Source organism: Penicillium robsamsonii, assembly GCF_028829455.1.
Source record: "Penicillium robsamsonii strain IBT 29466 chromosome Unknown utg000003l_segment0_segment0, whole genome shotgun sequence".
Taxonomy (NCBI): domain Eukaryota; kingdom Fungi; phylum Ascomycota; class Eurotiomycetes; order Eurotiales; family Aspergillaceae; genus Penicillium; species Penicillium robsamsonii.
This window is the reverse complement of record NW_026643221.1, coordinates 5719433-5747395: the sequence shown is the minus strand read 5'-3', so window position 1 is coordinate 5747395 and position 27963 is coordinate 5719433. Positions and strand designations below refer to the sequence as shown.

Below are 27963 nucleotides of genomic sequence, written 5' to 3'. Positions count from 1 at the left end.
GTGGTGGAAGCACAATACCAACTGCTATTGGATATATCTCTTCTACTCTAAATTGTAATACATTTTATTTGATCACGCGTAATACATCGGAAAGTACCTGATGCCAAAGGGATCAGATTATTCAAGTTCTACATCGAGGACAGTACAAGCGACTGACCATTCGCACATAACTTCAAAGTAGGATCGTGATATTAGCGCTATGGACATAGTATACAATTTGGTCCTGTAAACATTTTCAAAACATCCCAAAACTCCAACATAAACTCAAACCCAAATATCAAACACACCATTCAAATTCCCCGGTGTATACTTATAGAGCCTGCACCGAGATACGTCTGGGATGGCCACTAGACTCACGCAGATGATTGTGGTGCATCTGACCATCCTCCTCCATATCCTCAACATCAATACTGAACCGTCTAGGCTTGGACCAAACACCAAAGTCCGCACCACCGTTAGCCTCGCCAGCATTCTTCATCTGCTCAGTCTGTACACCGAAGCGATCAACCAATGACTGGTACAGCTCCGCATGCGCGGAAGCCCGTCTCGCACTCTCGCCAGTTCCCATACGCTCCTGGGCACGGCGCATCAATTCCATATGCTGCGACGCAGTATCAGCAGCACGGGAATGGCCCTCGGCCTCGGAGTCGCCGAGCAGGTCGTACAAGATTCCTTCGTGCAGAGCCGCTGCAGACTTGTGGTTCTCTGATGCTGTGAACATCGCGGAGAGAAGCTTGGTCATGTCCATTGTGACCGGGTCGCAGCTGCCCCATACCTGGCGCAGGTTGTAGCAGATGTCGTGGCATAGCTGGATGGCGGAGTCGACTTTGCCGCTGCAGAAGCGGGTTTCGACTAGTCTGCGGCCGATCCAGACGACCACATCTGGTGTCCAGGTGCGCTGGACGATTCGGGAGGTCCAGAGTTGGGTAAGGATTGATTCGAGCTCGTCGAACATCTCGTACTGGCCCAGAAGGGTGATGATATCGTTGAGGTGGTTGAAGGGGAGGTCAACCATTTCAACACCCATGGACTTTGAGGCGGCCATGATCTCTTGTAGGAGTAGCTTGGACTTGATGGACATGGCTTGGTAGGTCTTCTCGTTGGTGCACTTGGTTGCCTTGTGGCCGCTTAGGTACAGGCAGAGCTGGGTTGCAGTGTTGATGCTCTCTTGGTTGTTGAGACCGTCGGTGAGATGCAAGAAGGAGTGCAAAACGCCTGTCAGGATGGCAGACTCCTGGAAGCGGGAGGAATTGCACAGCTCACGGACGAGATCGGCAGTTGTTGTCAGTATATTTATGCCGTAGTTGTCGTTGTGAACCTCACGCAGACAGATCTGGTAGAATTGCTGCACAACTCCCTTGTCGGCGACCTTGGTGGCGGACAAGTTGGAGCAGAAGTATTCGTACAGCTTATCCTTGGTTTCGTTGGCAGCGCGAACTCGCTTCTGGCCAATCTGGAGATTGTAGAGCTGGTGACCATTAACCAGAGTGGGGATGAAGTCGTGGCTTGAGAGGCTCTTGGCGAAGGCTTGAGAAGTCTTCATCTCACGAGCCATCTCGTTCATAATCTGGTCATAGCTGGCACGTCTGCTGAAGACTTCCTCGAAGGCAGCGACAAAGATCGCGTCACGACGAGTGCTCAAATTCACGGCGGAAGCTTCGGAGCTGTACACCACACGGTGGCGGAGTTCATCAAGGAGGTTGTTGCCGCCTTCGATGAAGCCGCACTCAAGGTAAATGCTTGCAATCCGGCGCGCCCAGTCTCCCATTGTGGCAGGGGCACTGTCGGCATGCAACACATCCGTAGAGTAGGCGTGGAGAATGGCGTTGCCCTGCTGAACAGAAGAAGTATTTCCCTGTCGTGAATGGGCGAGGGAAAGTTCACGGAGCCACGAGAGAGTCGTGGTGGAGAAGTAACCCTGGTTCTTCTTGGCCAGCTGGAACTCTTCGGTGTAGAGGGAACGAGCCTCTAGGGTCGAATCATGCTTGCGCACATATAGCTGTGCCAACTTGTGCTTGAGCGTGATAGGCAGTGGTGTAGTCATCTGGTCGAGACCCTTCGACGACTGAGAAGGATCCACCCACTCGCTGGTTTCCAGAGGAATCTTGTACAGCGAGATGGCTTGGTCAACGTACGAATCACTGGTCTCGCACAGCTCGGCAAAGAGCAAGGTAGCATTAAGCGTCTTCTGGCTTGTTGCGCCGTGCACATGGCGACAGGTCATAACATACTCAGAGGCAACCTGGTAACGCTCGGAGAAGTCGGAGCGCTTGTGGGTAGTCAGAATAGACATGTAGCCCATGTAAGTCTTCTCCAGCATCCGGTCGATCAGCACATGATCGTAGGTATATTCATTGTCCTTGTTGTCTTCGACAACCAGGGTCGGCCAGAGAGATCGGTAAACCTGCAAAGCAGAGTCCCACTTCATCTCCGACTCGTAGAGGGTAATGAGGGCAATTGCAGCGTCGATACCAACTGGGGTAATTGTGTTCTTATCGGAAGTAGCCTTGTAGATGCGCTGATAGATACTCTTAGACTCGCTGCTCAACTCCAGACGAGTTGCCAAAGCAGCCTCAAGATACATGTTATCGATGGTATGCTCGTGAGTCTCCCCGAGACGGGCAGCCAAGAAGTTGCTCATGGTATGGAGCAAAGTCAGCGCCTTGGTGAATTGGTAGGAAGTTTCATGGAACTCGACGACGGCCTTGGCAACGGCCAAAACCGAGGGCACGGGAACCTTGTCAGAGGCGATCATAGACCCTAAGGCATTCTCATACACAGTCGTAGCCTGTTCCAAATGTAGCCTGCGGAAGTGGCAGTAGGCCAACACCAAAGCCAGGTCTGCCACGGGAGGTGCCATCTCGGGCGAGAACTTCTGGTGAGATTTGGACTTTTCGACGTTGGGCCAGATGTGCTGCAGAACTGCCATCACGCATTCACTGCCATGGATCCAGTCTTCCTCACGCACGTAGATACTGGCAAGGTTGTGGCACATGATCAGGGTGGTCACAGTCATGTTTTCGGCACTGGCTGAGATGACGTCCAACAGCTCAACCAGGAGCTTGCGATCCCGAGAAGACAAAGAAGATGCATTCTCCATAGAGACTGAATTTGCCATGCTTTGGGCAATTGAGAGCGCCAAAGCGGTTGAATCCTCCGAGTACTCTTGGTGTGTCTCCTTGTAGTACTGCCACATGAGAATGGACAAGGAGCGATCGAGATTGAACATAAGCATCTCCCGAGTCTCAGCGCGGAGAAGGTGCACGCGCTGCAACATCTCCTCAGAGTGAATACCAGTAACCTCGAGATCTGCAACAAGTTCACGGATGATGACCTCAGACTCGTCAGCTTGGCCCTGGCGGCGCAGGAACTGGTAGTACACAAGGGCGACATTGGCCTTCTTGTCCATCATATCAACCGAGTCAATATCGCGCGAGTTGAGTCCAGCCCACAGGCTTGAAAGAACTGCTTGGGCATGAGCGGTATCACCCTGATCCTCGTACATCTTAGCCATGTACAGAGTGTAGGAGATTCGGCGCTCGTCAGTAACCTCCATGGTACGCACGACATTGTCATACTTTGTTCTAGCAATATCGCGGCTCATCTCGTCGCTTCCAGTTGTCGAGAAGTGATCGGTCAAAAAGTCGGCAGTCTCGGATGACTGGCGCGAATTGGTACCGTACTTCTGAAGAACTTGCTGGTAGAATTGCTTCGAGATCAACAAAGCGGATTGATTTTCCTTGCGAGACTTGTACATGCTGACGATCATTCCAAGGTACTTTAGACGTTGGTTGAACTCGACCCCGGTGACTTCGGAGTCGGTCAGGATCAAGTACTTCACGATGTCTTCCTGCTGAGTGGTCATCGTGCCTCGTTCGGAGAATGACTGAATCATCATCTCGGAGCACGCTAGGGTGATCGAGTGAGACTGGCCAAGAAGCTCCTGGCTTAGCTTCCACGCTTCGTAGCAGGTCTCATCGGCGTGCCTGGCAGACGCCAATTTGGACACGCGTGCGCTGAGGACCAAGCTTTCCAACAGGGCGAGAGATTTGTCACCGAGGACCAATCGTCGAATGTCACTCGCAAGTCTGTAGAGTTCCACGACACTAGACCGAGTGAATTGGGACTCGCGGCAAGTCAGCTCGAGACGAGCGAAGAGAACAGTGGCGGGCATAAGCTTCTTGAAGCTTGAATTGAATTGGAACTCTCCCTCATCGGTGAGCAAGGGCGAAGAGAGAAGGTGCGATAGCCAGTAGCGAGCGGTGTACTCCAAGACAGCATATTTGTCGAAGAGATGGTTGCGCTCCTCGATGCTCAGCTTATTCATGGAAACATCAACCTCCTCGCGCACGCTCAACTGCACGCAGGAGAGGCACCTGGTGAGCAAGTCGTAGTGAGCATCCTTGAGGTTGAGCTGAGACTGTCCACCGGATGATTTAGCCTGTTTGATGACATGGTCGCGGATGCAGGTATGAGCGAAAGAGACCACGCCGTCACGGGCCATGACCAGTGGGCTCAGAGCATTCAAGATGTCGTAGCTACTAGAGGGTTGATCGGAGTAGTAGCTGGGGCCCTTGGGGTCCACATTGAGCAAATGCTCGATCTCCTCGACCAGCAGGGGTCTCTCGGCAGCTGCGAGCCAGGAAACAACATTAACAGTACCCTGCTGGCTGAAGTCGAGGCTCTTGGAGTGGAAGTCAATAAGTTCAGGCATCAACTGCGGCAGACCCTGAACGCACGAGACAGCCTGGCTCAAGGTCTTTTGCTGTTTAGCATATGCAACTGCCATTTCAGCCCAGCTGAAAGAGCCCTGGGAGCGGGCAACAATGGCAGACACAGCAGATTGAAGCTGGTTGCTCTTGTGGGTGTCAAAGTTGGCGCCAGATGCAAGCATCTTGTTGACATATGCTGTGATGTCTGTCTTGGTTTGGGAGGTATGCATGGTGAACTGCTGAACACCCTTGAAGGTTGACTTCACGTTCAGGGGCCGGGTGAAAGCGATCATCTTAGATCCAGCATTCTGTTCGGAGAGAATCTCACAGATGCGATCAAAGCAGGCAATGGCATTTGTATGACCACCCTTGATCTGGTCGATGCCATCGACCACAAACATGTACTGGATGTTCGTAGCAAGACCAGCACGAATACCCCTCCAAAGGCTTGTTTCAACTGCATCATCTCCAGCGCCATCAATCGCTCCTTGGGCTGCCCTAGCGACTTCAACCAGGATAGCCTCCTGAGTGTGTTTGTCACTGACGGAATGATCCAACATCTGGTGAAGGATGCCCTTCAGGATGCGCAGAGGTAAGGTAGCGACAGGAATATCATCACCTGTGTTGAATTAGCTTGCAAATTCAACAGAATATAGAAACAGGAAAACTCACGGATGGTATATGGGATAACATTCCAGCTATCATGTTCAGCCGACTCCTGTAGTCTTTCGACTGTCCATTGGGCTAGCGCACTCTTTCCCGAACCGGGACCACCCGAAATTAGCATAACGGGAGAGCTCGAGACAGTAAAATCATAGAGCGTGTTGTTGAACCACTCAAACGATCCCTCAGCAAGTGAATGAGCGCGAGAGTCGAGGATGAACTGAAGAGGTCGGTCCTGTACTCCCAGGAATTGACGCAAACTACCCAGTTCGGACGAGGAGTAGATCAGGGAGCTTTCCTCCACGATCTTAGCAGTGTGAGAATCGACGACGCAATTCCAGTGGGTAGAGAAGCGTTTGGCATAGGTCACGAAAGCGGTATCAACATTGCGTCCGATAACTTGATCGGACTCCTTGCTCTTGAATCCCTCCACACAGCTCATGGTCGTACTACAGACCATCTCAAGCAAATCTGCGAAGACTGCGGCAACATCTGGCTGGAGCTCAGGAGACAATTTGTACGCGACCTCATACTGCAAAAGCAAGTAGATGCCAACGGCGACTCGGCCATATCGGCCAAAGACGCTCTCGAAGACATCCGTGTTGTCCATATCAGACTATATGATGAGTCAGTATCCATATCCAAAAATTTACATCAGCCATCTTATCTTAGCTCACCTCCAAGAGGAGGATAGTGAATCCCCAGATTAGCGTTGCCGCATCGTTGGCAGCAGGTGCGAAGGCTCCGACGGACTGCCGAAGAGCGTCGACTGCGTACGCCAGTCTGGACGCCCACCTGAGGCTGCAGTCGAGTCTGCTACCATCATGAGGCATCCAGCGGAGACGCTCCGCTGCAATAGCATCGAAGAAAGCATCCACGTTAGGGCTGCGCTTGCTAATCGCACCGGAAGACAGGCCCAGCTGAGTCTTGCACTTCTGAGACACAGCCTGAACTTTCTCCTGAAGGATAGTGACCTTGTAGCCACTTCCACTCAACTGTCTGACAATACGCTTCGAGGCCACTTTCGAGGTGCTGCTCTTGGTGCCGGAGCTAGCGTGGGCGGCTCCATCGTTGGTGCCTTCATGAGCAACAGAGGGACCGTATGCACCGCTCTGTCGAGTTGCTCCTCCGCCAACAAAGCTTCCTTGGTTGAATCCACTGTTATCGTTGCTAGATAGACCATAGCCATCCTCTTGGTGAAGTCCCAGAACTCCACTGTCGGTGACACCTGCTTGGTTCGGTCCAGTGGCGCTGGTATTGAACAAGGCGCTGGTTGTCTGGCCCGTGGTGGTAGAACGTAGACCACTTGTTTGGTTGGATCCAGTGGTGGCAGAGTGCCCTGTGCTTGTCGGGACCTTGGGAGTGTGGCTTTGATCCGACACCGCACGAGCGTAAGTATAACCCGCCCTGTTCGTCTGGCTTGGGGCGGCCTTTCCTTGTCCACTTTCACGGCCATGTTCTCCCATAGTAGAAGCAACATTACTCTTCGCGTATTGAGTTCTGGCTGGGTTGGTCTCAGAGACGGAATGCCTCTTGGCTTTCTGCTTTTTGGTGGTAGGGGTCTGCTTGGCGGCTCCTCTACTCACACCATAGCCGCTGGCGGCGGCGGCGGCGGCGGCAGCTTCGCTTGTCCCCTCTTTCTGGGTAGGCTGAGAGCCTTGCTTCTCAAGGTGCTTTTTGTCGATGTGGTATTTGCCAACAGATTCTTGGCCGGCAGCTTCGCCTGCTCCCTCTTTCAGGATAGGCTGAGAGCCCTGCTGCTCAAGGTGCTTTTTGTCGATGTGATATTTGCCAACAGATTCTTGGCCGGCAGCTTTCTTGGAAAGGTTTTTGCCAGTGGCTTCATCGCTGAAGATTTCGGGGCTGAGATTTTCATAGTCGTGGAGCTCTTTTTCAACGAATTCGTCGCTCAAGTCACCTCCACTGACGGCTTTTCCGGTGTTTGCTTGGCTTGAGCTGGCCTTGTTGCCGCTTCCTGCTCCCGCGAAGACAACCTGAGGAGAGTCTTTCTTGTCGGTTCCTTGGCTGGAAATTCCTTTGCTACTAGTTCCTCTCTGAACGAGAGTTTCTCTGCCGCTCGCAGTGTGGTAGTTCTTTTCCTGAAAAGTGCCCGGCATCGTGATGGGGCCCTTGCGGATGTCGTAATTGGGCTCAAGCACTCCGGCCGCCACACTACCTCTGTGGTCAAACTGTGCAGGCCCTGTATCGTCCCTTTCATCGATGCTGTCTTGCTGCTTCTGAGCAGCTTCTCGCATCTCGTTGCCAGTGTCTCGTTGCTCCACGTTTATTCTGCCAGTAGAGGAGGTGCCTGTGTTGTCTTGGCCAATTCCTCCTTTGCTGATTTTCTGTCCGGACTCCTGAACATTACCCTTATTAAGGTTTTCTTCGTTCATTCCAGCAGCGCTGTTCGATGCTCCTCCGGCGTTCCCTTGGCTGGTTGCTTCTGTAGTGGATTGACCTTGGGTGATATTTTCTTTGGCGCCGTTGAAATTGCCCTGGTTGACTTCTTCGGCACCGTTGAAATTGCCTTGGTTAACTTCATCGCGGGCGAATGAGCTCTGATCGAGAGCCTGATTGGCCTTGCCTCCCTGGCCGGTCGATTCTGTTTGACCATGGGTCATGGCATCTTTGGCGCCATTAAAGTTGCCTTGACTTCCTTCCTCGCGAGTAGATGAGCTTTTCTCGAGAATCTCCTTAGCCTTGGCGAACATGTTGATGAGTGGTAATGGATGCGTGAATATATTAACAATAGGCGAATCGTAAAGATAAAAATTAATCAAATAATGTCATTCAGTCGTACTTGTTCAGCTTTCAAAAACAGTATATGGTCAAAAATATTAGATGTTTCAAAAATAAATTGGGAATAAACCAGAATTGGGGGCCTCGGGGGCACCTAAATAATATTAACAACCATCCTGCTCCTGATTACATCATAGAATTATTTCAGTCATGCCCGAACGACGTTCTATTAACAGTGGGCTACAAGCACAAGTGAGCGTGTGAGGGGGCAGCTTGCTCGGTATTCAGCTGGGCCCTCTCACGGTTTGCTTGGATTACAAGGCCCGCAGCCCGAACCAAGAAAGCAATGGGAAGCTCGATGTCATGGTACACCATAATATCAGAAGTCGATGATGCTCAACCAGAGAAAAGGAACGGGATAGGTGGATCTTCTGGGAGCCGGTGTCCCCTCCAGGTTTGGAAAGTTCATCACATGTATATCCAATGTTTTTTTTATCTCCAGTTAAGATGACGGAAATAGCTTGCAACCCTTCATTGTGTTACAGCTTCTGATCCAACAAGCATCCAACAAACATGTAGACCGATTGGTAAACTGATATCGTTCGCATTGTGCTTTGCAGTATCATAAGTTAACTCAACTCCAACCAGTCAAAGATTCTGAATTGGGTTCATCGATGTCATCGCAATGTGTGGGGTAAAGAGCTGGAGTTTGGGACAATTGGCTCTGATTGAACTCAATGGCTCCGAAGGTTTACATTTCTCCACTGTCTGACGATTAGACATGTCTGGATATCTGCTCGTTTGTTCCATAAGTGGATGTGGAAGTCAGGATTGGAGTCAGGCGACTGGTTAATCTCCCCTTAGTCATCTCGAGCCCCGATAACCTTAAATTAACTCGATCCATGGGCGTCTTGGCTTTGGACGTTTAATGATTTTACAGCAAACATGTCCGGAGTCATCATGTCCGGATGACCCGGGATTGCCTCGGGAGTTGGTGAGGTCATGCCTATTTGTTTCGGTGCCAAATGACCGCGGCAACATCCGCTATTTATGTCATGACATCGACGGACTTGGTGAAGCTCAACATCCTACAAGTTTCCTTGAATTGAGATAGCAGGTTTATGAGCCATGATCAACCTAGGGTCGGCATAAATTGCTTAGTTTGTCAAATTCACAATTCCTGTTCGGGGAACAATATTGCTGTTCACGTATGCTCTGAGTCATGCGAAACCAGCGTGCCCAGAAGGTCTCTAGCTTCTCGTTTAAGTTGGCCATCCCTTTCATTTGGAGAGACTGCCATTTGGCTATAGACATAGTCCCATGTAAGCTCATAGCAAACTACTATTTCCGTTCATGGGTGTTTGCCAAAAGATAGTTACATAGGTACCATCTAATCTATAAACTACTTCTATGATATATACAGATGGATCGAATACATTTTTCTTCAGTCTCACGAAATTTGAATAGCTCCTACTGGATTTTCGGGATCTAGGTATCTTTGTCCCTTTTTTGACCAACATTTCCTTCTTGTGAACATTGCATATTTGATATATCACATGACGTCATGAGCAGCTATAAGATGATTGGTTTGCAAGAGAGCGTGCATACTTCCACTGTCCGTAAGAATCTCGTGCCAATCGCCTTGCTAGTCCAAAGACAATATTGACTCGGACGAACACTTTTCTCCTTCTATGCTCTCCTCCCGATACCTTTGAAGGAATATGAATAACAGCTAGAGGAACTCTTCGTTCAGTGTATCATGTTTACCCACCCATACAAGCGACCCTCCCTCGTACAAAAATACATTAGAAAGTGTGAGAGAAAAGGAAGAGTAACATGGTAACCAGTATTCAATATCAGGTAGGCTAATAGTACCATGACAATGTGTATTACGAGGGAAGTGCCTAAGATCTTCCACTACCTGGCTGTTCCGGTTCGACCCTGGTCATTCTCACTTGAATCTTCTGGTGTTTACATGTTTACCTCTATTCTTTTTTTTTCTTAATAGAAGAGAAATGTTATAGCCTAAGGTCACAGTTGGTGCCTGAGGCCTAAGCTCACCTGGACACCCAACAAAACACCAAAAAGACATTATACGTAGCAGCAGATATAACATCCTTAATATTATGTTGAGCTAAACGGATCGCTTATTGAAATCCCATGCCGCCCAAAGATAGACGCCAGCCATCCTTGTAGGAAGTGTAAAGGTGACAAAGGTCTTCTACATGCTCGTGCTCCATCCTTGAACGTTCTCTGATATCAAGCTGAAGCGGAAAGACTTTCCAATTTCTATCAGCCCCCGCACTTTCATGACGTGGGGGCCCATACTACACATAAGTTGGAAAGACAAAAGACGAGGATATGGACTATATACTGGTGATCTTACACGTGTGGAGTAAACACCACACAGGTGTGGAGTATGTACACTTCAATGTACAGTGGCCGCGGGATTTGTATTACATTATTGTCATTGGGAGACCAGAACAAACCCCATAGGAGATGAGTCCCACCATGGAAGGGCCCGCTTTATCCATTCTACAACTCCGATATCAGACCTAGAGAGGCAGACAACTAAGAGGGGTAAGCTCTATGTTCCTAGGCACTTTCTCAAGTAGAGACAACCCGAAAAGCATGGAAAAAGAGGTAGAGTCCATTTCTGGATCGGAAATGCAATTCATGAAACAGCCTATGAAATGAGTCGAAAAGGGACTCTGAAGTCTAGCCTGCGAACTGCCCATAGACAGCTCACATCCAGCCACAGCTTTCCATCCTCAGACCGCCATGGGTATTCATCCATTTCCGCGAATCAACCTCCAAAAAAACCCATCCGTTGCCAGCAAAAAAAAAATTCAAGTGAAGACGAAGAAGCGTGATATCATCCGTACAAGTACCAGCCGTATCTGGTGTGCTTTCGTTCGTTTGGACCGTGGTCGTGCCGTGGTTATGCGAAGATTTTCATCGTAGAACTCGACTAGCCGATCGCGGCTCAGGTGGTGGTTTTAACGACTTGAATAATCTATTGGCCGGGGTTGGGGTTCATCTGCATTCGCGACTTGTCAGCCTTTCTGTCCTTCATTCTCGGTGTTCGTGGTGTGGTCGTGGATATTTTGCGGGATTTGCGTTGTATGTAATTGTGCGTTGTGGGTAGGGTGGGTGAGTCATTCGATATGTACCTTGCGCTTGCCACCGGTCATGGTAACGTTGACGAAACGGCGAGTGTAAAGAACACGCTTGTAGGCGCGACCCTTGGGGTTCTTCTTCTTCTCCTGGGGCTCGACCTGGATGCAAAATCGTCGTTAAAAAGGGCTGGTCGGATGGATGCCTCCTGCGATCGTGTATCGAGTGGCGTTGGCTGGAAATCGAAGAGAACTCACCTTAGGAGTGGCAGCCTTGACCTTACCGGCACGGGCGAGAGAGCCGTGAACCTTACCCATGTTGGATGATTGACGTTGATAAACGGGTGACTGAAGTGGTTTGGTGATGAAGCGATTCTTGAATCTCGATTGGGAGTGCAAAATTGGGAGTGCGACCTGTGTGGGGCGGCTTAGCGAGTGCTTTCGGTCCGGATTAACTCAGCCCGTGTGGGGTCATGTGATGTGTGGTAAGTTGGTGAGGTAAGCCGGGGTTAAGGGCATCTTGGCAATGGCTGCTCCGAGGTGTGGATGGCGATAGAACTTACCGAGTGTTATGGTGGTGAGAACTGATGGGCGAATGAAAGAGGAAAAATTTTTACCGGTAAATGGGAAAGCAGTTGTTACATATTTATACTCTCAGTTAGAGTTTACAACAGCTCTCACCTTGGAACTTCCGTCCATACATAGGCAGCAAACAGCCCTATGACTCAAGGTCGGGGTCTCATTTTGGTATCACGAGTAATGTACAATGTTCTCTCCAGCGCTATGCAATATTAGGTATCCCGGAATTCCATGGATGCACATCCAGCCCAGCTTTTGGCATGCACTTAGGTCCCGTTCGATTTCTCTCTGGCAGCAGCCTCTTCTCGTTCCTTCTTTCTTGCCAGATACCGCTCCTTGGCACTGGACACATCTACCTCGGTCTTGCGGCTGCGACTCTTTTCGGCAATTTCCTTTAGCTTTGCAGCCTCGGCCTCCTCTTCTTGTCGCGCACGCTCCTCGTATTGGGTTGCGACCATGTCAGTCTGTCGAGCCCGCTGGGCACCACGGCCACCCTGGTAACCAGCACCTGGTCGTGCAGTAGTAGGTCGTGCTCCTGCTTTGGGAGCAGGTGCTTGAGATTTCGGTTTCGGTGCCACGTTCAGTCCTGCAGACAACAGCTGGCGCTTGTCAACAACTTGGCCGTCATCATTCACAACAACCCGAGCTCCTTGATAATTGACATCCTGCGCCTTCTGAGCATCCGTCTTATCCTCTTTGTCCTCCGTCTCCTCGACTATCTCGCCTGCTTTGAGGCGGCGGGCAGTTTCTTCCGCAGCCTTGATGACCTCCTCGTGCCGTGCTTCTCCTCGCGACAGAACGTCTCGGTAGAATCCAATCATACCGGTGCCACCACTCTTTTTGCGTCGTTCTTCTTCTTCCTTTTCACGGCGTGCTTCCTCTTCTTCTGCCTTCCGCAGTTCCACTTGCTGTGCCTTGTAGGCAGAGGTGACAAATTTCTCCTTGTCAGCAAATTCTTCACCTTCGGCTTCACGCTCCCTGGCTAGCTGGCGGTCCTTAGCCCGCAGTTGATCCCGTTTTCGGATCTCCGCAGTCTGTAGCAAGTTCTGCATATACTTAGGTGTATCGCTCTTGGTTTCCACTGAGGTCTTGGCGGGTTTGGCGTGCAAACTGTCGTATACTTCATCGTATGAGTAGATCAATGGGTCGAGTTCTTCGGCTGCCTTTGCATGCATGTTGCTGCTGTGCATTGACGCGAGATTGGTGTATTTCTGGGCAGGGGCGGTTGGCTTTTTCGGCTTCGCCTGGTTCAATCCAAGATTCATTGCGCCTTGTTGCTCTTTTTCTCTTTCTTCATCTTCATCCTCATCGTCTGCAAATAGTGAGTTCTTGCCGAGCGGTTTGGCTGTTGGCTTGGGACCGCTCCCGAATTGAATTTTGCGTTTCGGAGGTGGCCCTGCGCTTGGTGGGAGCTTCTTTTTCGTAGCTGGCTCCTCTAGTCCTCCAATCGTTGAGACTTCAATTGCGCCATCACCAGCTTGCTGGTCTCCATCTTCGGAGTCGTCGTCAAAAATGTTCTTTCTTTTCTGCCCAAGAGCATTCCCCGTTTTCGTTGCGCGTTTGTTCGGAATGTTCAATCCGTAGGGGAGATTTGCGGGCATATTGGAGCTCAACTTTTCCACAGTTCGAGGGCTTTGTGTGCTCGGATGAATGGTAACGACACTGGTGTTCGGCAGGAGGTGCTTGTCGAGGTCGAAAGTTGCGACAGCGATCGACCGCGATAAAGCCTTGGCTGGTTATCAGTCCATCACGTGCTGTTAGCTTTTGCGGGGAGATCGGAGTTCGAAGTATACTCAACACAAGGTAATGTCAGTTTGGTCTTTGAAAGCTACTGGTTAAAACTCAATAGAGTGTATGTTCCAAGCTCATTGTATCGCCAAGTGTAGGGTTGTCATCAATACTATTATCTAATTCAATTCTACATTTGAGATGCAAAGATATATAATATCTGAGAATCAGGTCTAGACAAGATCTCACACCCAAAAATCTTTTGAAGACAGCGTGAAGATCAATTTAAACTACATAGTCTAAGAAACCAAAAAATACAAGCTCACCTTTTCACAATATATACTCCATACTCCAAGTTGATTGTATCAAAAGTGCATACATCTTCACCTGGGCAAGCGCATTGCTTATCAGCCACGTGATGGCAGCCGCTAGTAAAGCCACAATCCCCAGCTCCTCGATCGTCAACGGGTCCATCTCAACCTTTAATAATCCCAAACTGCTCAAAATGTCGTACTACTTCACTATTCTATCGCCCACCGACACGCCTTTGTTCAACATCGCCTTTGGCACATCAAAGGGGGGTGGTGATGGGATTGCCCGCTTCCGCTTCCCGGAGACAGCGCAGTACATGAACCAGTTCATCATCCACTCGAGTCTGGACATATTAGAAGAAGCACAATGGACGAATAGTGGAATGTGAGTACAATAAGTTATTCCATATCCCAAATAGCTCTTGCAAACTGGCTTAAATTCCTGAGACCCATATACACACAGAGGAACCCCTCTAAACAAAGCCCAATAACCCGTGTACCCCACGTCAGACCTCCAATCCCAGTGCTAACATTGTCACAAAAGGTACCTGAAACATATCGACACCTACCCGCCGGCAGCAGCCTACATCACGGCATTCCTCACCCCAAGTGGCGCGCGCTTCCTCCTCCTCCACCAACCCCCGAATCTCCCCTCTTCAACTAGTACAGGTAGCGGCCTTGGTTCCTCCTCACTGCTAGGCACAGCAGGATCCACCACACGCGCCTCGTCCAGCTCTATCGCTGCAAACCCAACCTCACCGCAGACCGAAGAGGCTGTGCGCCAGTTCATGAACGAGGTGTACGAGAGCTATGTCAAGACCGCGATGAGCCCGTTCTACAAGCAGGGGATGGAGATCAAGAGTCCTGTTTTCAGAACTCGGGTAACTGCTGCAGGGAAAAAATGGCTGTAGTCTGGCTGTCTCTTGGTAGTTTTAGTTCATGAGCGTGGCGTTTCAGGGCATGTATTATTTTGGGGGTGATTATTTCGTTGTATCTATTGCATTGTTTTGCCTTGCTCTGCATAATAGAGAAACATGTTTACGAGTCAATGGAGTCGATAATATACTAGTAATGCCAGGTGTAATACAAACAGATGTGTCCTTGCTATTTTTGATTCAAAACAACTAAGTGAAGTAGAAGTGTAAATGGCTGTTGTTCTGAACCTAAAATGGCTGACAGAACATGACATTATCTGGAACCAACGAAGTCCTGGCCCGCTAAAACGTAACAAATGAAGAGGTTCGAAAAAGAAAAGCAACGAGTATGCGCACTGCAGTATCTCAACAGAAAAGAGATAACTCCAGTCCCAAACGCCGGGGAATTTCCTTCCAATCGCAGCGTCCAAAGTCAACCCGCTAAAACAAATAGTACATACTTAGACGCTCATCTGAGGAGCCAGCTTCTTCATGGTGACGGTTTTGAAATTATCGACAGCATGAATGACGTCGTCCAACTTGGCAACAGTTCCAAAGATTCCGCCTTCCATTTTGATCGATTGCATCGTGCCCACATGTAGCGATGGCTCGGCGGCTGCAGTACCGTCATCCAAGACGACACAGTCGAAGCCACGGTCGTTAGCTTCGCGCATAGTTGTCGAGACGCAGACGTCGGTGGTCACACCCGCAATGACGAGGTTTTTCACTCCTTTGTTGCGGAGGAGAAGCTCAAAATCGGTGTGTGCAAAGGCACCTCGTCCGGGCTTGTCGATGACTGGCTCACCGGGGAGAGGATACAATTCGTCAATAGTGTCGTGGCCCATTTCGCCACGGATAAGAAGGCGGCCCATGGGACCAGGGGAACCAATGCCCAAGCCAGATGCGTTGTTACGGGACCGGTATGCCTCACGACTTGATAGAGTAGATAGATCGGACCGGTGACCTGACATGAGTTAGTAAAAATATCTTTGAAGCTAACACAAGACAATAAGTACCCTCGCGAGTATGGTAGACTGGGAAGCCCCCAGAGCGGAAAGCATGAAGCAATCGTTGCAGGCGGGGAATCAAAGCCTGCGTAGCAGAGATATCATAGCCCTGATATCCCATGTATCCTTCAGGCGAACAGACTAGAAAAAAAATCAGCCAGATGATCTCCTGATAAATGGTGATAGTTCGAAGTACTCACAGTCCTTTTGCATGTCAATAATCACAAGTGCAGTAGTGTATGGGGTGAATGAGGCATCATGAGGCCAATCGTATGGGATGGCTGGCAGCTGGCCCTTGCGGACCTTGTGGTGAGGCACCTGTCGCGGCTTCTCGATAATGGGACCATGGTTGTGCGTCGCATTGAGCACTGTCAGGGTCCAGATACCTGGAGACCCGGCTGCGACCAGCATGAAAGGACAATCCATCAACCGCGAGGTTCTGCGGCGCTTGCGCGTCTCCTCAGTCAGACCGTTCCGTGGCCGATAGTGGCCGCCACGATCACAACGCAGCCACACCTTGGCGGTGCGGCCAGGCTTCTTCTCTGTGGGAGTGCTTGACGACTTAACAACCACATTGTAGCCATGTTCCTTGCCATGGTCTTGGACTGCGGCGAGAAGAGATGCTCTATAGACATGAGTTATTGATATTGCTCCTAATAAGCAAGGGGCAATGGGATGAGAGCTTACTTGTCAGGGTATGTACCCTCCGGAGGGGGAACCAATTGCATTGCCAGTTCTGGAATGTCTTGAAGGTCGCTGGGCGCATCATCAAGGTTGAGATCGGTTGAGTCTGCCATGATGATAGATCGGGTTGGGCCTTAGCCTCACTGGAGGGGACCTATCTGAGGGAAACTGTAAGTTCAGATGTCATACCATCATCCCACGTTTAGCCGACGCGCCTCAACACTGGGTAGACAAATAGAGCTTGCGAATAATCGGGGGTAAACAAGTGCGTGGAAGCAAACAGGATGATCAGCGATCTTAAGAACAGCGTGCGTGGGCATAACATCCAGGGTAGTGTTTGGAGGCAACAAACACATATTCTTAGAGCTTGGAAGCTCATAAAGGGTTCTAGAACAAATACTGAAAGATAGACAAAGTTACTTACCTCTCCAATTTGATTGCCCTAGAGACCTAAAGACTGGAGACTGGGGACTGCTGAGTCCAGATCACGGGCTGAGGTCGATCAGGATCACTTTCAGCTCCAATGAGGCTTAGCTCCAAATCGATGCCTGAAGATGCCTGAGGCGGAAATATTCTGCCTTAACACGTTAAAAGAGCGGTGGGTGGCTGAGCCCAGATCTGCCAAATGAGGACTAGCTTATCTCCCGGCCCCCCCTGACGACCGAAACAACAACATCGGTTTCTCCCAGCCCGATCTAATCTAACCCGCTTTTCGACGCGAGGCGGGTCGAAAGTAGCCCAGCTTTGGACATCTTAACTCGCCGGATCCCTCGGTCTTCTCTCCTTCTCTCTGTGGAGGGACAGTTTACTAGGTACCCAATCAATCCCTTGCGTCACCGCCTCGGGGAGGGGCTCTTATCAAAACGCACGGTTGTTGACATCGGGCCACCACACAACATATGAGTCTTTGAGAGGGGCTGGTGAGATCTGCAGGGCAAGATAGCTTGGTGCACAGTCCCTACCGAATTTCGCCAATTTTGGACGACGAGTATCGTCCAGACATCTTCTTTGCGACCGGTCCTCTGGGTGCCCAACGCGAGAAGATGCCGGCCGTCGATGAATCACCTTCCGAACGGAAGCATACGAGCAGCTCTTACAGAGATGAACTGGCTCATTACAAAGCCCAGTATGAGCAACTTGAGGCGGAGCTTGCGGACTTTCAGTCCTCCAGCCGGGAGCTGGAGACTGAGATGGAGAAGGACATTGAAGCTTCGGAAAAGAGGGAGCGGCAACTGAAGGAAAAGCTTGACACGATGCGATATGAAGTCGACGAGTGGAAGGTAAGGTATCATGCTCATCTCTCACAATTGTGCGGGCACTAACATTGCGCTGGTAGACCAAATACAAGCAGTCGAAAACTGAAGGCAACGCTGTGCAGAACAACCTGCAGAAGGAAATCACCACATTGAGAGACGTGAATCGCACTTTGCAGCTCAAGCTTCGAGATATTGAAGTTGCCAACGATGACTACGAGCGGCAAGCCCGGAACACGACCTCGTCCCTGGAGGACATGGAGTCCAAATACAACATAGGCATTGAGCGCGGGGTCTTGCTAGAGGAGGAAATAAGAAATGGGGAGCAGGAGCGAGAGCAGCTGCGCATTGATAACCAACGCCTCCGGGATGAGCTGTCGGACCTGAAGATTGAGGCCGAGATCATCCAAGAGAAGCTTCGAAATACTGAAGGACATGGGTTCCGCCGCCGCAAGCCCACCCCGTTGTACCATCGCAGCCCAGCAACCCCGCAGAGTTTGGAGATCTTTGATCGTTCACCTACCGCTACCTCTTCCCCGGTGTTTGCTACGCCCCCCGCTAAATCATCCCTTGCGTCGTCGACCGCTACCCCACCCTCGCCCCCTATCTCCGAGTCGTCTGTGAACTTGCGCAAGTCGATCAACCCCACTGCAAATGGCACACCTACATTCCCTCGACAGAGAGCCGCTGGCACAGAGCCAGTAAACTCTAGAACCCTTCACGCTCGGACTCAATCACGAACCGCCCAACCGCGCACCACTCATTCAAGAACTTCATCTTTTGCTTACAGCAATGGCGCATATAGCACTGCCACCGGTACCGGCAATGTCAATGGCAATGGTCGCTCCACTCCCTCCATGTCGATCTCGTCTCGCAACAGTTTGACAAGAATGAACTCCTCGCGGGCCCCGGCTCTTCCAAAGTCTGGATCACTGTTCCAGATCCGTGGCCTGATCGGCAAGATGCAGAAGCTCGAAGAGCGCGTCCAATCAGCCAAATCGCGACTTCCCGCCCCATCCGATACCTCCTCTCGCGGATCTCCTCGCTCTGGATCCGTGGTCAGTGACAGCCCGATCGTCCCCTCGTCGATCACTGTTCGTCGGAATTCTCGCAAGCGACTAAGTAACAGTAGCCTTGGCTCCTCAGCGCGAGATAGTGAAAGCACTCCATCTTACCCCCCGCAGGGTCGTCAGTCATTTGGACGGACAGGCGAGAGTCGCCCGAGCAGCCGCACGAGTTACTCTAGCCTCAGCTCCTTCAGCCAGAGCGTGCACTCGGGTGTCCCCGTAAATGCCCGGCCCGAAAGTCGTTCGAGTCGTCCCGGGGCCAAAACGCCATTGGGTCACTACTCGACGAACCCTCTGATCGAGGGCCGGCGGCCTCGATCATCACTCAGCAACCATGCCGGCCAACTCCCTAACATTGCGGGCATGTCACTCATTGACGAGGATCAAGACATTGCTACGCCGACCACCTCCCGCATTTCCCAAGATATTCCACGCCCATCTGTGACTACTACCCCCACCCCAGTAGTAAAGAAGCGAACCATCAGCGGCATCCCGGCTCCCCGAAGCTTCAAGACCAGCATCGGACCTGGTACCATGCCACCGCCAAACCGGAAGACCCAAGTCGATGACCTGGGAGAGACCTTTTAATTGGTCTATTCGCCTTTATTTATGGAGTTTACGTGGGGATTTAGTGAATGGGTTGTGTGCTAAGGTTATTTTTCGACGTTTGTTTTACATACTTCCAAGGTTCATGCATTTTACAAGGGGTGCAGACCGCCCTGGTCATCATCCCTATAGTTTTGCATATTGACTCTCGGACCAGCCAGGCCTGGTTCATTGTGCGATATGGCCCCCGGTGGATTCTGGGGACGTTCTAAGCTGTGTCTCAGCGATTGTCTTTTCATTCATCCAATAATACCCAAGATGTTACATATCCAAATTAAATAACGTACAAATGTAAGCTGGTCCATTTTGGCGTAGAGTGGCGTAGATCTATTTGGGAATAATGGGTTGACTTCGGGAGTTGGGATATGATGGATGATGTTATTGGTCAACTGGCATTTTTCCTTTTGCATTAACCTTGGGAAGGCAGATCGTGTTGAATCATGCAGGTTGACCGAATTAGGATAGCGTCCCATTCCCAGACGGGATTGGCAGTGGCGTGGAGCATAATTTATAGATTCAGGTTATATGTAGTATCTAGATTGCATGCTTCCAAGATAGTTTATATTAAAATCTTGAATTCTATTCCAGCTATGTAACATTGACATTGAATCTTACATAAAGTTAAAACCGAACCAAGAATGAAAAAACGACGAAAATGAAAATCGCCGAAAGAAAACACCCCGAAATCCGTATCGGGTACCGAATGGGCCCGAGACCCGTGGGGAAGTGTCAATATACGGAGATACGGAGTATGTACTCCGTAGATGAAATGTCCTTAATAGTAAATGCTGGATTGGATTCAACTCTGCATTCTATGTTTTATATACAACATAAAAAGCAAAAAATAAAAGAAAAAAAAGAAAAAAAAATAGAGCCAACAGAATTGTGGTGGAACCCGGCCCAACAAAGCCAGGGAGTTGGGGGAGCTCTCGTTCCTGGTAAAGTACCTTTACATACTATTAACTATGGAGAGGTACAAGGACCTTCGGCCACTTAGGGGGATCAATCACAGCCAGTTGGGATGATCTCCACTTCGGTGGGACTCCAGGAAATCATCTTCTCAGCATTTTTCTCCTGGACTTGATTGATTCCGAATCTCTTTTCTATATTCAATTTTGGTATTTCGTTCGAGTCGTGGTGGTTCTCGGTGAGTTTGAAGTCTGAAGTTTGAAGTCCTGAAGTCCTGAAGTCCGGTACTTCGTACCTTTATGCCGTTTGCGAATCCTGCAGACCAATTCCGCATTTGACGCTATCATTTCTTCAACTCCAATTACACATGCTGACCTGGCCCTTTCTTCCCCTCCAGAGCTCATTCCTCACGCTTACTCTTCTGTCACCTTCCATCCCCCTCTTCCTTCCTCCCTCACTTTTTTCTGCCCGTAGCCACCACTCGGGCTCTTTCCGCCACTTCCACTGTACATTACCCGACTTTTTAATCAGCGCCGCATACTGCGCGAACGAACCCCAATTCCTATAAGGGAGTCTGACCTGTGATTATCAGCATCATGGCCATCACAAATGGCAACCCGTCGGCCAACGGCGCGACTGTCACCAAACACGACCTCCCCTCACATTTCATCGGTGGCAATGCCCTCGAATCAGCACCTCCTAGCGCTGTCAAGGATTTCGTGGCCGCTCACGAGGGTCACTCCGTCATTACATCGGTAAGTGGGAAATCAAAAGACAGTTCCAGGCGCAACGGGAAATTGAACATGGCATTGACTTTGTTAGGTGCTTATTGCCAACAACGGTATTGCCGCTGTCAAAGAGATTCGCTCAGTGCGGAAATGGGCCTACGAGACGTTCGGCAACGAGCGTGCTATCCAATTCACTGTGATGGCCACTCCCGAAGATCTGACAGCCAACGCCGACTATATTCGCATGGCCGACCAATACGTTGAGGTTCCCGGTGGAACCAATAATAATAATTATGCCAACGTCGAGTTAATTGTCGATGTTGCGGAGCGAATGGATGTCCACGCCGTGTGGGCAGGATGGGGTCACGCCTCCGAAAATCCTCGGTTACCCGAATCTCTCGCTGCGTCGCCCAAGAAGATTATCTTCATTGGACCCCCAGCTTCGGCCATGCGCTCGCTTGGTGACAAGATCTCTTCTACCATTGTTGCACAGCATGCCGGTGTGCCTTGCATTCCCTGGTCTGGAACCGGCGTTGACGCTGTGAAGCTTGATGAACAAGGTATCGTGACAGTCGAGGACGAGGTCTATAAGAAGGGTTGCACCTTTTCCCCAGAAGAGGGTTTGGCCAAGGCCAAGGAAATCGGTTTCCCTGTTATGGTCAAGGCCTCCGAAGGTGGTGGTGGTAAGGGTATTCGAAAGGTCGAGAACGAGGAAGAGTTCCACGCCTTGTACAATGCCGCCGCCAACGAGATTCCGGGATCGCCTATCTTCATCATGAAGCTGGCTGGCAACGCTCGCCATCTGGAGGTGCAGTTGCTGGCTGATCAGTACGGCAACAACATTTCCCTCTTCGGTCGTGATTGCTCCGTTCAGCGTCGTCACCAGAAGATTATCGAGGAGGCTCCTGTGACTATTGCGAAGCAGCCCACCTTCCAGGCCATGGAGCGCGCTGCCGTGAGCCTTGGTCGGTTGGTCGGATATGTTTCTGCCGGTACCGTTGAGTACCTTTACTCGCACTCTGACGATAAGTTCTACTTCCTCGAGTTGAACCCTCGTTTGCAGGTCGAGCATCCCACCACTGAGATGGTCTCGGGAGTCAACTTGCCAGCTGCACAGCTCCAGATTGCCATGGGTATCCCCCTGCACCGCATTCGTGACATTCGTCTTCTTTACGGTGTCGACCCCAACGCCTCCGCCGAAATTGACTTCGATTTCTCCAAGGAAGAGAGCTTCCAGACCCAGCGTCGTCCTCAGCCCAAGGGCCACACCACTGCTTGCCGTATCACCTCCGAAGATCCTGGCGAGGGTTTCAAGCCCTCCAGTGGTACTATGCACGAGCTGAACTTCCGCAGTTCGTCAAACGTCTGGGGTTACTTCTCTGTCGGTACCGCTGGTGGTATCCACAGTTTCTCTGACAGTCAATTCGGTCACATTTTCGCCTACGGTGAGAACCGATCCGCTTCGCGCAAGCACATGGTCGTTGCTTTGAAGGAATTGAGCATTCGTGGTGATTTCCGAACCACCGTTGAATACCTGATCAAGCTTCTCGAAACCCCCGCTTTCGAGGACAACACTATCACCACTGGATGGCTCGACCAGCTTATCTCTAACAAGCTGACTGCTGAGCGTCCCGATCAAACTGTCGCTATCATTTGTGGTGCCGTCACCAAGGCCCACCTTGCTAGCGAGGCTGGTATTGATGAGTACCGTGTCGGTCTAGGAAAGGGTCAGGTTCCGTCCAAGGAGATCTTGAAGACTGTTTTCCCTGTCGACTTCATTTACGAAGGCGAGCGTTACAAGTTCACTGCCACTCGTGCTAGCTTGGACAGCTACCACCTCTTCATCAACGGTTCCAAGTGCTCAGTCGGTGTTCGCGCCCTGGCTGATGGTGGTTTGCTGGTTCTCCTTAGCGGCCGCAGTCACAACGTTTACTGGAAGGAGGAGGCCGCTGCCACTCGTCTCAGTGTGGACGGCAAGACCTGCCTCTTGGAGCAGGAGAACGATCCTACTCAACTTCGTTCTCCCTCCCCTGGTAAGCTTGTAAAGTTCACCGTTGAGAATGGAGAGCACATCCGCGCTGGTCAGTCTTACGCTGAAGTTGAGGTCATGAAGATGTACATGCCCCTCATCGCAAAGGAGGATGGTATCGTGCAGCTCATCAAGCAGCCCGGTGCTACTCTGGAGGCTGGTGACATCCTCGGTATCCTCGCCCTGGATGACCCCTCCCGCGTCAAGCACGCTCAGCCCTTCACTGGTCAGCTGCCCGAGCTTGGCTCGCCTACCGTTCTTGGTAACAAGCCCTCCCAGCGCTTCTTCCTGCTTCACAGCATTTTGGAGAACATTCTTCGCGGTTTCGACAACCAGGTCATTATGGGTACCACCCTGAAGGATCTTGTTGAGGTGTTGCGCAATCCCGACCTTCCTTACGGAGAGTGGAATGCACAATCCTCTGCGCTGCACTCTCGCATTCCCCAGAGACTGGATGCTCAGCTACAGAACGTGGTTGACCGTGCCAAGGCCCGCAAGGCCGAGTTCCCTGCCAAGCAGCTCCAGAAAGCTATCCTTCGCTTCATCGAGGAGAACATCGGCCCTGCCGATGCTGAGATTCTCAAGGCCACCCTCTTGCCTCTGGTTGAGGTTATCAACAAGTACGTCGATGGTTTGAAGTCCAACGAGTACAATGTCTTCATTGGCCTGCTCCAGCAGTACCACGACGTTGAAAAGCTGTTCTCCACCCACAATTTCCGCGACGAAGATGTCATTCTCAAGCTCCGTGAGGAGAACAAGGACGACATCACCAGCATTGTCCACACTGTCCTCTCCCACAGCCGCATTGGTTCGAAGAACAACCTGGTTCTGGCCATTTTAGATATGTACCGCCCCAACCAGCCCCTCGTCGAGAATGTCGGCAAGCACTTCAAGCCCATTCTTAAGTTGTTGACCGAGCTTGAGTCTCGTTCTTCCGCGAAGGTTACTCTCAAGGCCCGTGAGGTTCTTATTCAGTGTGCTATGCCATCTCTGGATGAGCGCTTGTCGCAGATGGAGCACATTCTGCGATCTTCCGTTGTCGAATCTCGCTACGGCGAGACCGGATGGGAGCACCGTGAGCCTTCCTTGACGGTCTTGAAGGAGGTCGTCGACTCGAAGTACACTGTCTTCGATGTTCTTCCTCGCTTCTTCGTCCACGCTGACCCCTGGGTTACCCTTGCCTCTCTGGAGGTTTACGTTCGTCGTGCCTACCGTGCGTACACTCTCAAGGGCATCGAATACAACGCCTCCAATGAGCAGCCCTTCCTATCTTGGGACTTCACCCTTGGCAAGCTCGGCCAGCGTGAGTTCGGTGTTCTCAACGCCCAGCCCTCCGCCCCGGGTACTCCCATTGCGGAGACCAACCCCTTCAAGCGTATCAACTCCATCGGCGACATGTCCCTCTTTGTGAGCGACGCTGCTAGTGACCCCGTCCGCAAGGGTGTAATCATCCCCGTGCAGTACTTGGAGGATGCCGAGGAGATCCTCTCCAAGGCACTTGAGGTCTTCCCTCTCGGCGGCTCCAACGTCAAGCGACCCAGCGAGCAGGGCCTCATTGCCAGCCTTGAAGGCAAGCGTCGTCCCGCTCCTAAGACCGTGAGTGACAGCGAGCTCACCGGAGTCTGCAACATTGCTATCCGCGATATCGAGGACATGGAAGATTCGGAGCTTGTTGAACAGATGAAGCAGCTGCTCGCTGACAACAAGGAAGAGCTTCTCGCCCGCCGTATTCGTCGTGTCACCTTCATTTGCGGTAAGGAAGGTGTCTATCCCGGTTACTTCACCTTCCGTGGTCCCCACTACGAGGAGGACCTGAGTATCCGCCACAGCGAGCCCGCTCTTGCCTTCCAGCTGGAGCTCGGCCGTCTGTCCAAGTTCAACATCAAGCCCGTCTTCACCGAGAACCGCAACATTCATGTCTACGAGGCTATTGGCAAGGGCCCCGAGAACGACAAGGCTATCGACAAGCGCTACTTCGTTCGTGCTGTCGTTCGTCCCGGTCGTCTGCGCGATGATATCCCTACCGCCGAGTACCTGATCTCGGAGGCTGACCGCCTTATGAACGACATCCTGGACGCCCTGGAGATTATTGGTAACAACAACTCTGACCTGAACCACATCTTCATCAATTTCTCTCCCGTCTTCAACCTCCAGCCCGTCGATGTTGAGCAAGCCCTGGCCGGTTTCCTCGATCGCTTCGGCCGCCGTCTGTGGCGCCTCCGTGTCACTGGCGCAGAGATTCGCATCCTTTGCACCGACCCGGCTACCGGTATGCCCTACCCCCTGCGTGTGATTATCAGCAACACCTACGGCTTCATCATCAACGTCGAGCTGTACATCGAGCGCAAGTCCGAGAAGGGCGAATGGATCTTCCAGAGCATTGGTGGTACTGCCAAGCTGGGCTCTATGCATCTGCGCCCTGTCGCCACCCCGTACCCCACCAAGGAGTGGCTGCAGCCCAAGCGTTACAAGGCTCACTTGATGGGAACTCAGTACGTGTACGATTTCCCCGAGCTTTTCCGTCAGGCCTTCCAGAACAGCTGGTCCAAGATTGCCGAGAAGATTCCTTCCTTGTACGAGAAGCGCCCTCCTGTGGGAGAGTGCATTGACTACAGCGAGCTGGTCTTGGATGACACCGACAACCTTGTGGAGGTCTCTCGCGAGCCTGGTACCAACACCCACGGTATGGTTGGTTGGATCATCACTGCCCGTACTCCCGAATACCCCCGTGGCAGACGTTTCATCATTGTCGCCAACGACATCACCTTCCAGATTGGTTCCTTCGGTCCCCAAGAAGACAAGTTCTTCCACAAGTGCACTGAGCTTGCCCGCAAGTTGGGTATTCCCCGTATCTACTTGTCTGCAAACTCCGGCGCCCGTATCGGCGTCGCCGACGAGATCATCCCCTACTTCTCGGTTGCCTGGAACAACCCGGAGAAGCCTGAGGCCGGCTTCAAGTACCTCTACCTCACTCCCGAGGTTAAGAAGCGCTTTGATGCCAGCAAGAAGAAGGAGGTCATCACCGAGCTCATCAACGATGAGGGTGAGGAACGCCACAAGATCACCACCGTCATTGGTGCCAAGGACGGTCTTGGTGTCGAGTGTCTGAAGGGTTCCGGCCTCATTGCCGGTGCCACCTCCAAGGCTTACGAGGACATCTTCACCATCACCCTCGTTACCTGCCGCTCTGTCGGTATCGGTGCCTACCTTGTGCGTCTCGGTCAGCGTGCCATCCAGGTTGAGGGCCAGCCCATCATTCTCACTGGTGCCCCTGCCATCAACAAGCTGCTCGGTCGCGAGGTTTACACCTCTAACCTTCAGCTTGGTGGTACCCAGATCATGTACAAGAACGGTGTTTCCCACATGACTGCCAGCGATGACTTTGAGGGTGTTGAGAAGATTGTTGAGTGGATGTCCTTCGTCCCCGACAAGAAGAATTCCCCTATCCCCATTCGCGCCTGGTCAGATACCTGGGACCGTGACGTTGGCTACTTCCCTCCTCCCAAGCAGGCCTATGATGTTAGATGGCTCATCAGCGGCAAGGACGACGTCGATGGCTTCCTTCCTGGCCTGTTCGACAAGGGCTCCTTCGAGGAGGCCCTTGGTGGCTGGGCTCGCACCGTCGTTGTCGGTCGTGCGCGCCTTGGTGGTATCCCCATGGGTGTGATCGCCGTCGAGACTCGCTCGGTGGAGAACGTCACCCCTGCTGATCCCGCCAACCCAGACTCCATGGAGATGATCTCCACCGAGGCTGGTGGTGTGTGGTACCCCAACTCGGCCTACAAGACCGCCCAGGCTCTGCGCGACTTCAACAACGGCGAGCAGCTGCCCGTCATGATTCTAGCTAACTGGAGAGGATTCTCCGGTGGCCAGCGTGACATGTACAATGAGGTCCTCAAGTACGGTTCGTACATCGTCGATGCTCTCGTCAAGTACGAGCAGCCCATCTTCGTGTACATTCCTCCCCACGGCGAGCTCCGCGGTGGATCTTGGGTCGTCGTCGACCCTACCATCAACCCCGACCAGATGGAGATGTACGCCGACGAAGAGTCCCGCGGTGGTGTCCTCGAGCCCGAGGGTATGGTGAACATCAAGTACCGCCGCGACAAGCAGCTGGATACCATGGCCCGCCTGGATGCGACCTACGGCGAGCTCCGCCGCTCTCTGGCCGACGTTACCCTTACCAAGGACCAGCTCAGTGAAGTAAAGGCGAAGATGGCCGCCCGCGAGGAGCAGCTCCTGCCTGTGTACATGCAGATTGCGCTTCAATTCGCCGATTTGCACGATCGCGCTGGTCGCATGCAAGCCAAGAACGTTATCCGCCAGCCTCTGCAGTGGGTCAACTCCCGCCGCTTCTTCTACTGGCGTCTCCGCCGCCGTCTCAGCGAAGAGACCATTGTCAAGCGCATGCTCGCCGCCTCGGCGTCCCAAGCCCCCGGCGCTGACGCTTTCGGCGAGTCCGCTCGCGCTGCGCACCTGCGCACCCTGCACGCCTGGACTGGGCTGCTGAACGAGGACCTCGAGCACAATGACCACAAGGTTGCTGTTTGGTACGAGGAGAACAAGAAGGTGGTTCAGAGCAAGATTGAGACGCTCCGCACTGATGGCGTTGCCTCTGAGGTTGCTCAGCTGCTTATTGGAAACAAGGAGGGTGGTCTGCGCGGTGTGCAGCAGGTGCTTTCTATGTTGCCTGTTGAGGAACGTGAGAATGTGCTTAAGTACCTTGGTTCTTCTTAGATCTGATTGCATATGTGCACAGAGGCATCTATTATGACTTGATGGTTTTTTGTTTTTTTTTTTTACCCCGAGTTTATATTTTGTTACAGATGGTGGTTTTTATTTTGCATCCTATATAGGACGGTGTTGATATTCAATATTAACTTGTTTCCAGAATGATAGAAAGCAATCCAGTAAACCG

The 27963-nt window shown here is 51.6% G+C and overlaps 7 protein-coding genes across 7 annotated transcripts; 3 read left to right on the top strand and 4 right to left on the bottom strand.

Moving 5' to 3' along the window:
* Positions 1–310: 310 nt before the first annotated feature.
* N7447_006913 (ATP-binding protein) lies at positions 311–8086 on the bottom strand (the record flags this gene model as incomplete). Its single annotated transcript, XM_057231175.1, has 3 exons — positions 311–5331; positions 5385–5991; positions 6053–8086. The coding sequence occupies 3 exons, from the start codon at positions 8084–8086 to the stop codon at positions 311–313; spliced, it is 7662 nt and encodes a 2553-aa protein (XP_057086265.1).
* A 2660-nt stretch (positions 8087–10746) lies between these two features.
* N7447_006912 (40S ribosomal protein eS30) lies at positions 10747–11650 on the bottom strand. The gene is made up of 3 exons (XM_057231174.1): positions 11489–11650; positions 11288–11392; positions 10747–11154 (listed from the first exon to the last, which is right to left on the bottom strand). Exons 1-3 carry the CDS (start codon positions 11546–11548, stop codon positions 11131–11133), a joined length of 189 nt encoding a protein of 62 aa, XP_057086264.1. The 5' UTR covers positions 11549–11650; the 3' UTR covers positions 10747–11130.
* Positions 11651–12075: 425 nt separating this feature from the next.
* Positions 12076–13410, bottom strand: N7447_006911 (splicing regulator NSRP1-like domain-containing protein; the record flags this gene model as incomplete). Its single annotated transcript, XM_057231173.1, has 1 exon — positions 12076–13410. One exon carries the CDS (start codon positions 13408–13410, stop codon positions 12076–12078), a length of 1335 nt encoding a protein of 444 aa, XP_057086263.1.
* Positions 13411–13955: 545 nt separating this feature from the next.
* Positions 13956–14759, top strand: N7447_006910 (TRAPP subunit TRS20; the record flags this gene model as incomplete). Its single annotated transcript, XM_057231172.1, has 2 exons — positions 13956–14233; positions 14393–14759. 2 exons carry the CDS (start codon positions 13956–13958, stop codon positions 14757–14759), a joined length of 645 nt encoding a protein of 214 aa, XP_057086262.1.
* A 464-nt stretch (positions 14760–15223) lies between these two features.
* Positions 15224–16566, bottom strand: N7447_006909 (cysteine hydrolase family protein; the record flags this gene model as incomplete). The annotated part of the gene is made up of 4 exons (XM_057231171.1): positions 15224–15726; positions 15779–15910; positions 15970–16394; positions 16457–16566. 4 exons carry the CDS (start codon positions 16564–16566, stop codon positions 15224–15226), a joined length of 1170 nt encoding a protein of 389 aa, XP_057086261.1.
* A 930-nt stretch (positions 16567–17496) lies between these two features.
* On the top strand, positions 17497–19361 carry nde1 (nuclear distribution protein NudE; the record flags this gene model as incomplete). The annotated part of the gene is made up of 2 exons (XM_057231170.1): positions 17497–17733; positions 17790–19361. 2 exons carry the CDS (start codon positions 17497–17499, stop codon positions 19359–19361), a joined length of 1809 nt encoding a protein of 602 aa, XP_057086260.1.
* A 1523-nt stretch (positions 19362–20884) lies between these two features.
* Positions 20885–27782, top strand: N7447_006907 (acetyl-CoA carboxylase ACC1; the record flags this gene model as incomplete). Its single annotated transcript, XM_057231169.1, has 2 exons — positions 20885–21043; positions 21111–27782. 2 exons carry the CDS (start codon positions 20885–20887, stop codon positions 27780–27782), a joined length of 6831 nt encoding a protein of 2276 aa, XP_057086259.1.
* Positions 27783–27963: the final 181 nt, after the last annotated feature.

What these genes read in the sequence shown, in the direction of transcription:
- N7447_006912 (XM_057231174.1), bottom strand. Translation starts at nt 11,548, where the DNA reads ATGGGTAAGGTTCACGGCTCTCTCGCCCGTGCCGGTAAGGTCAAGGCT. An exon ending in TCAAGGCTGCCACTCCTAAG is followed by an intron (nt 11,393 to 11,488) that starts GTGAGTTCTCTT and finishes TTTTGCATCCAG; the next exon opens with GTCGAGCCCCAGGAGAAGAA. An exon ending in TGACCGGTGGCAAGCGCAAG is followed by an intron (nt 11,155 to 11,287) that starts GTACATATCGAA and finishes TCGCGAATGCAG; the next exon opens with ATGAACCCCAACCCCGGCCA.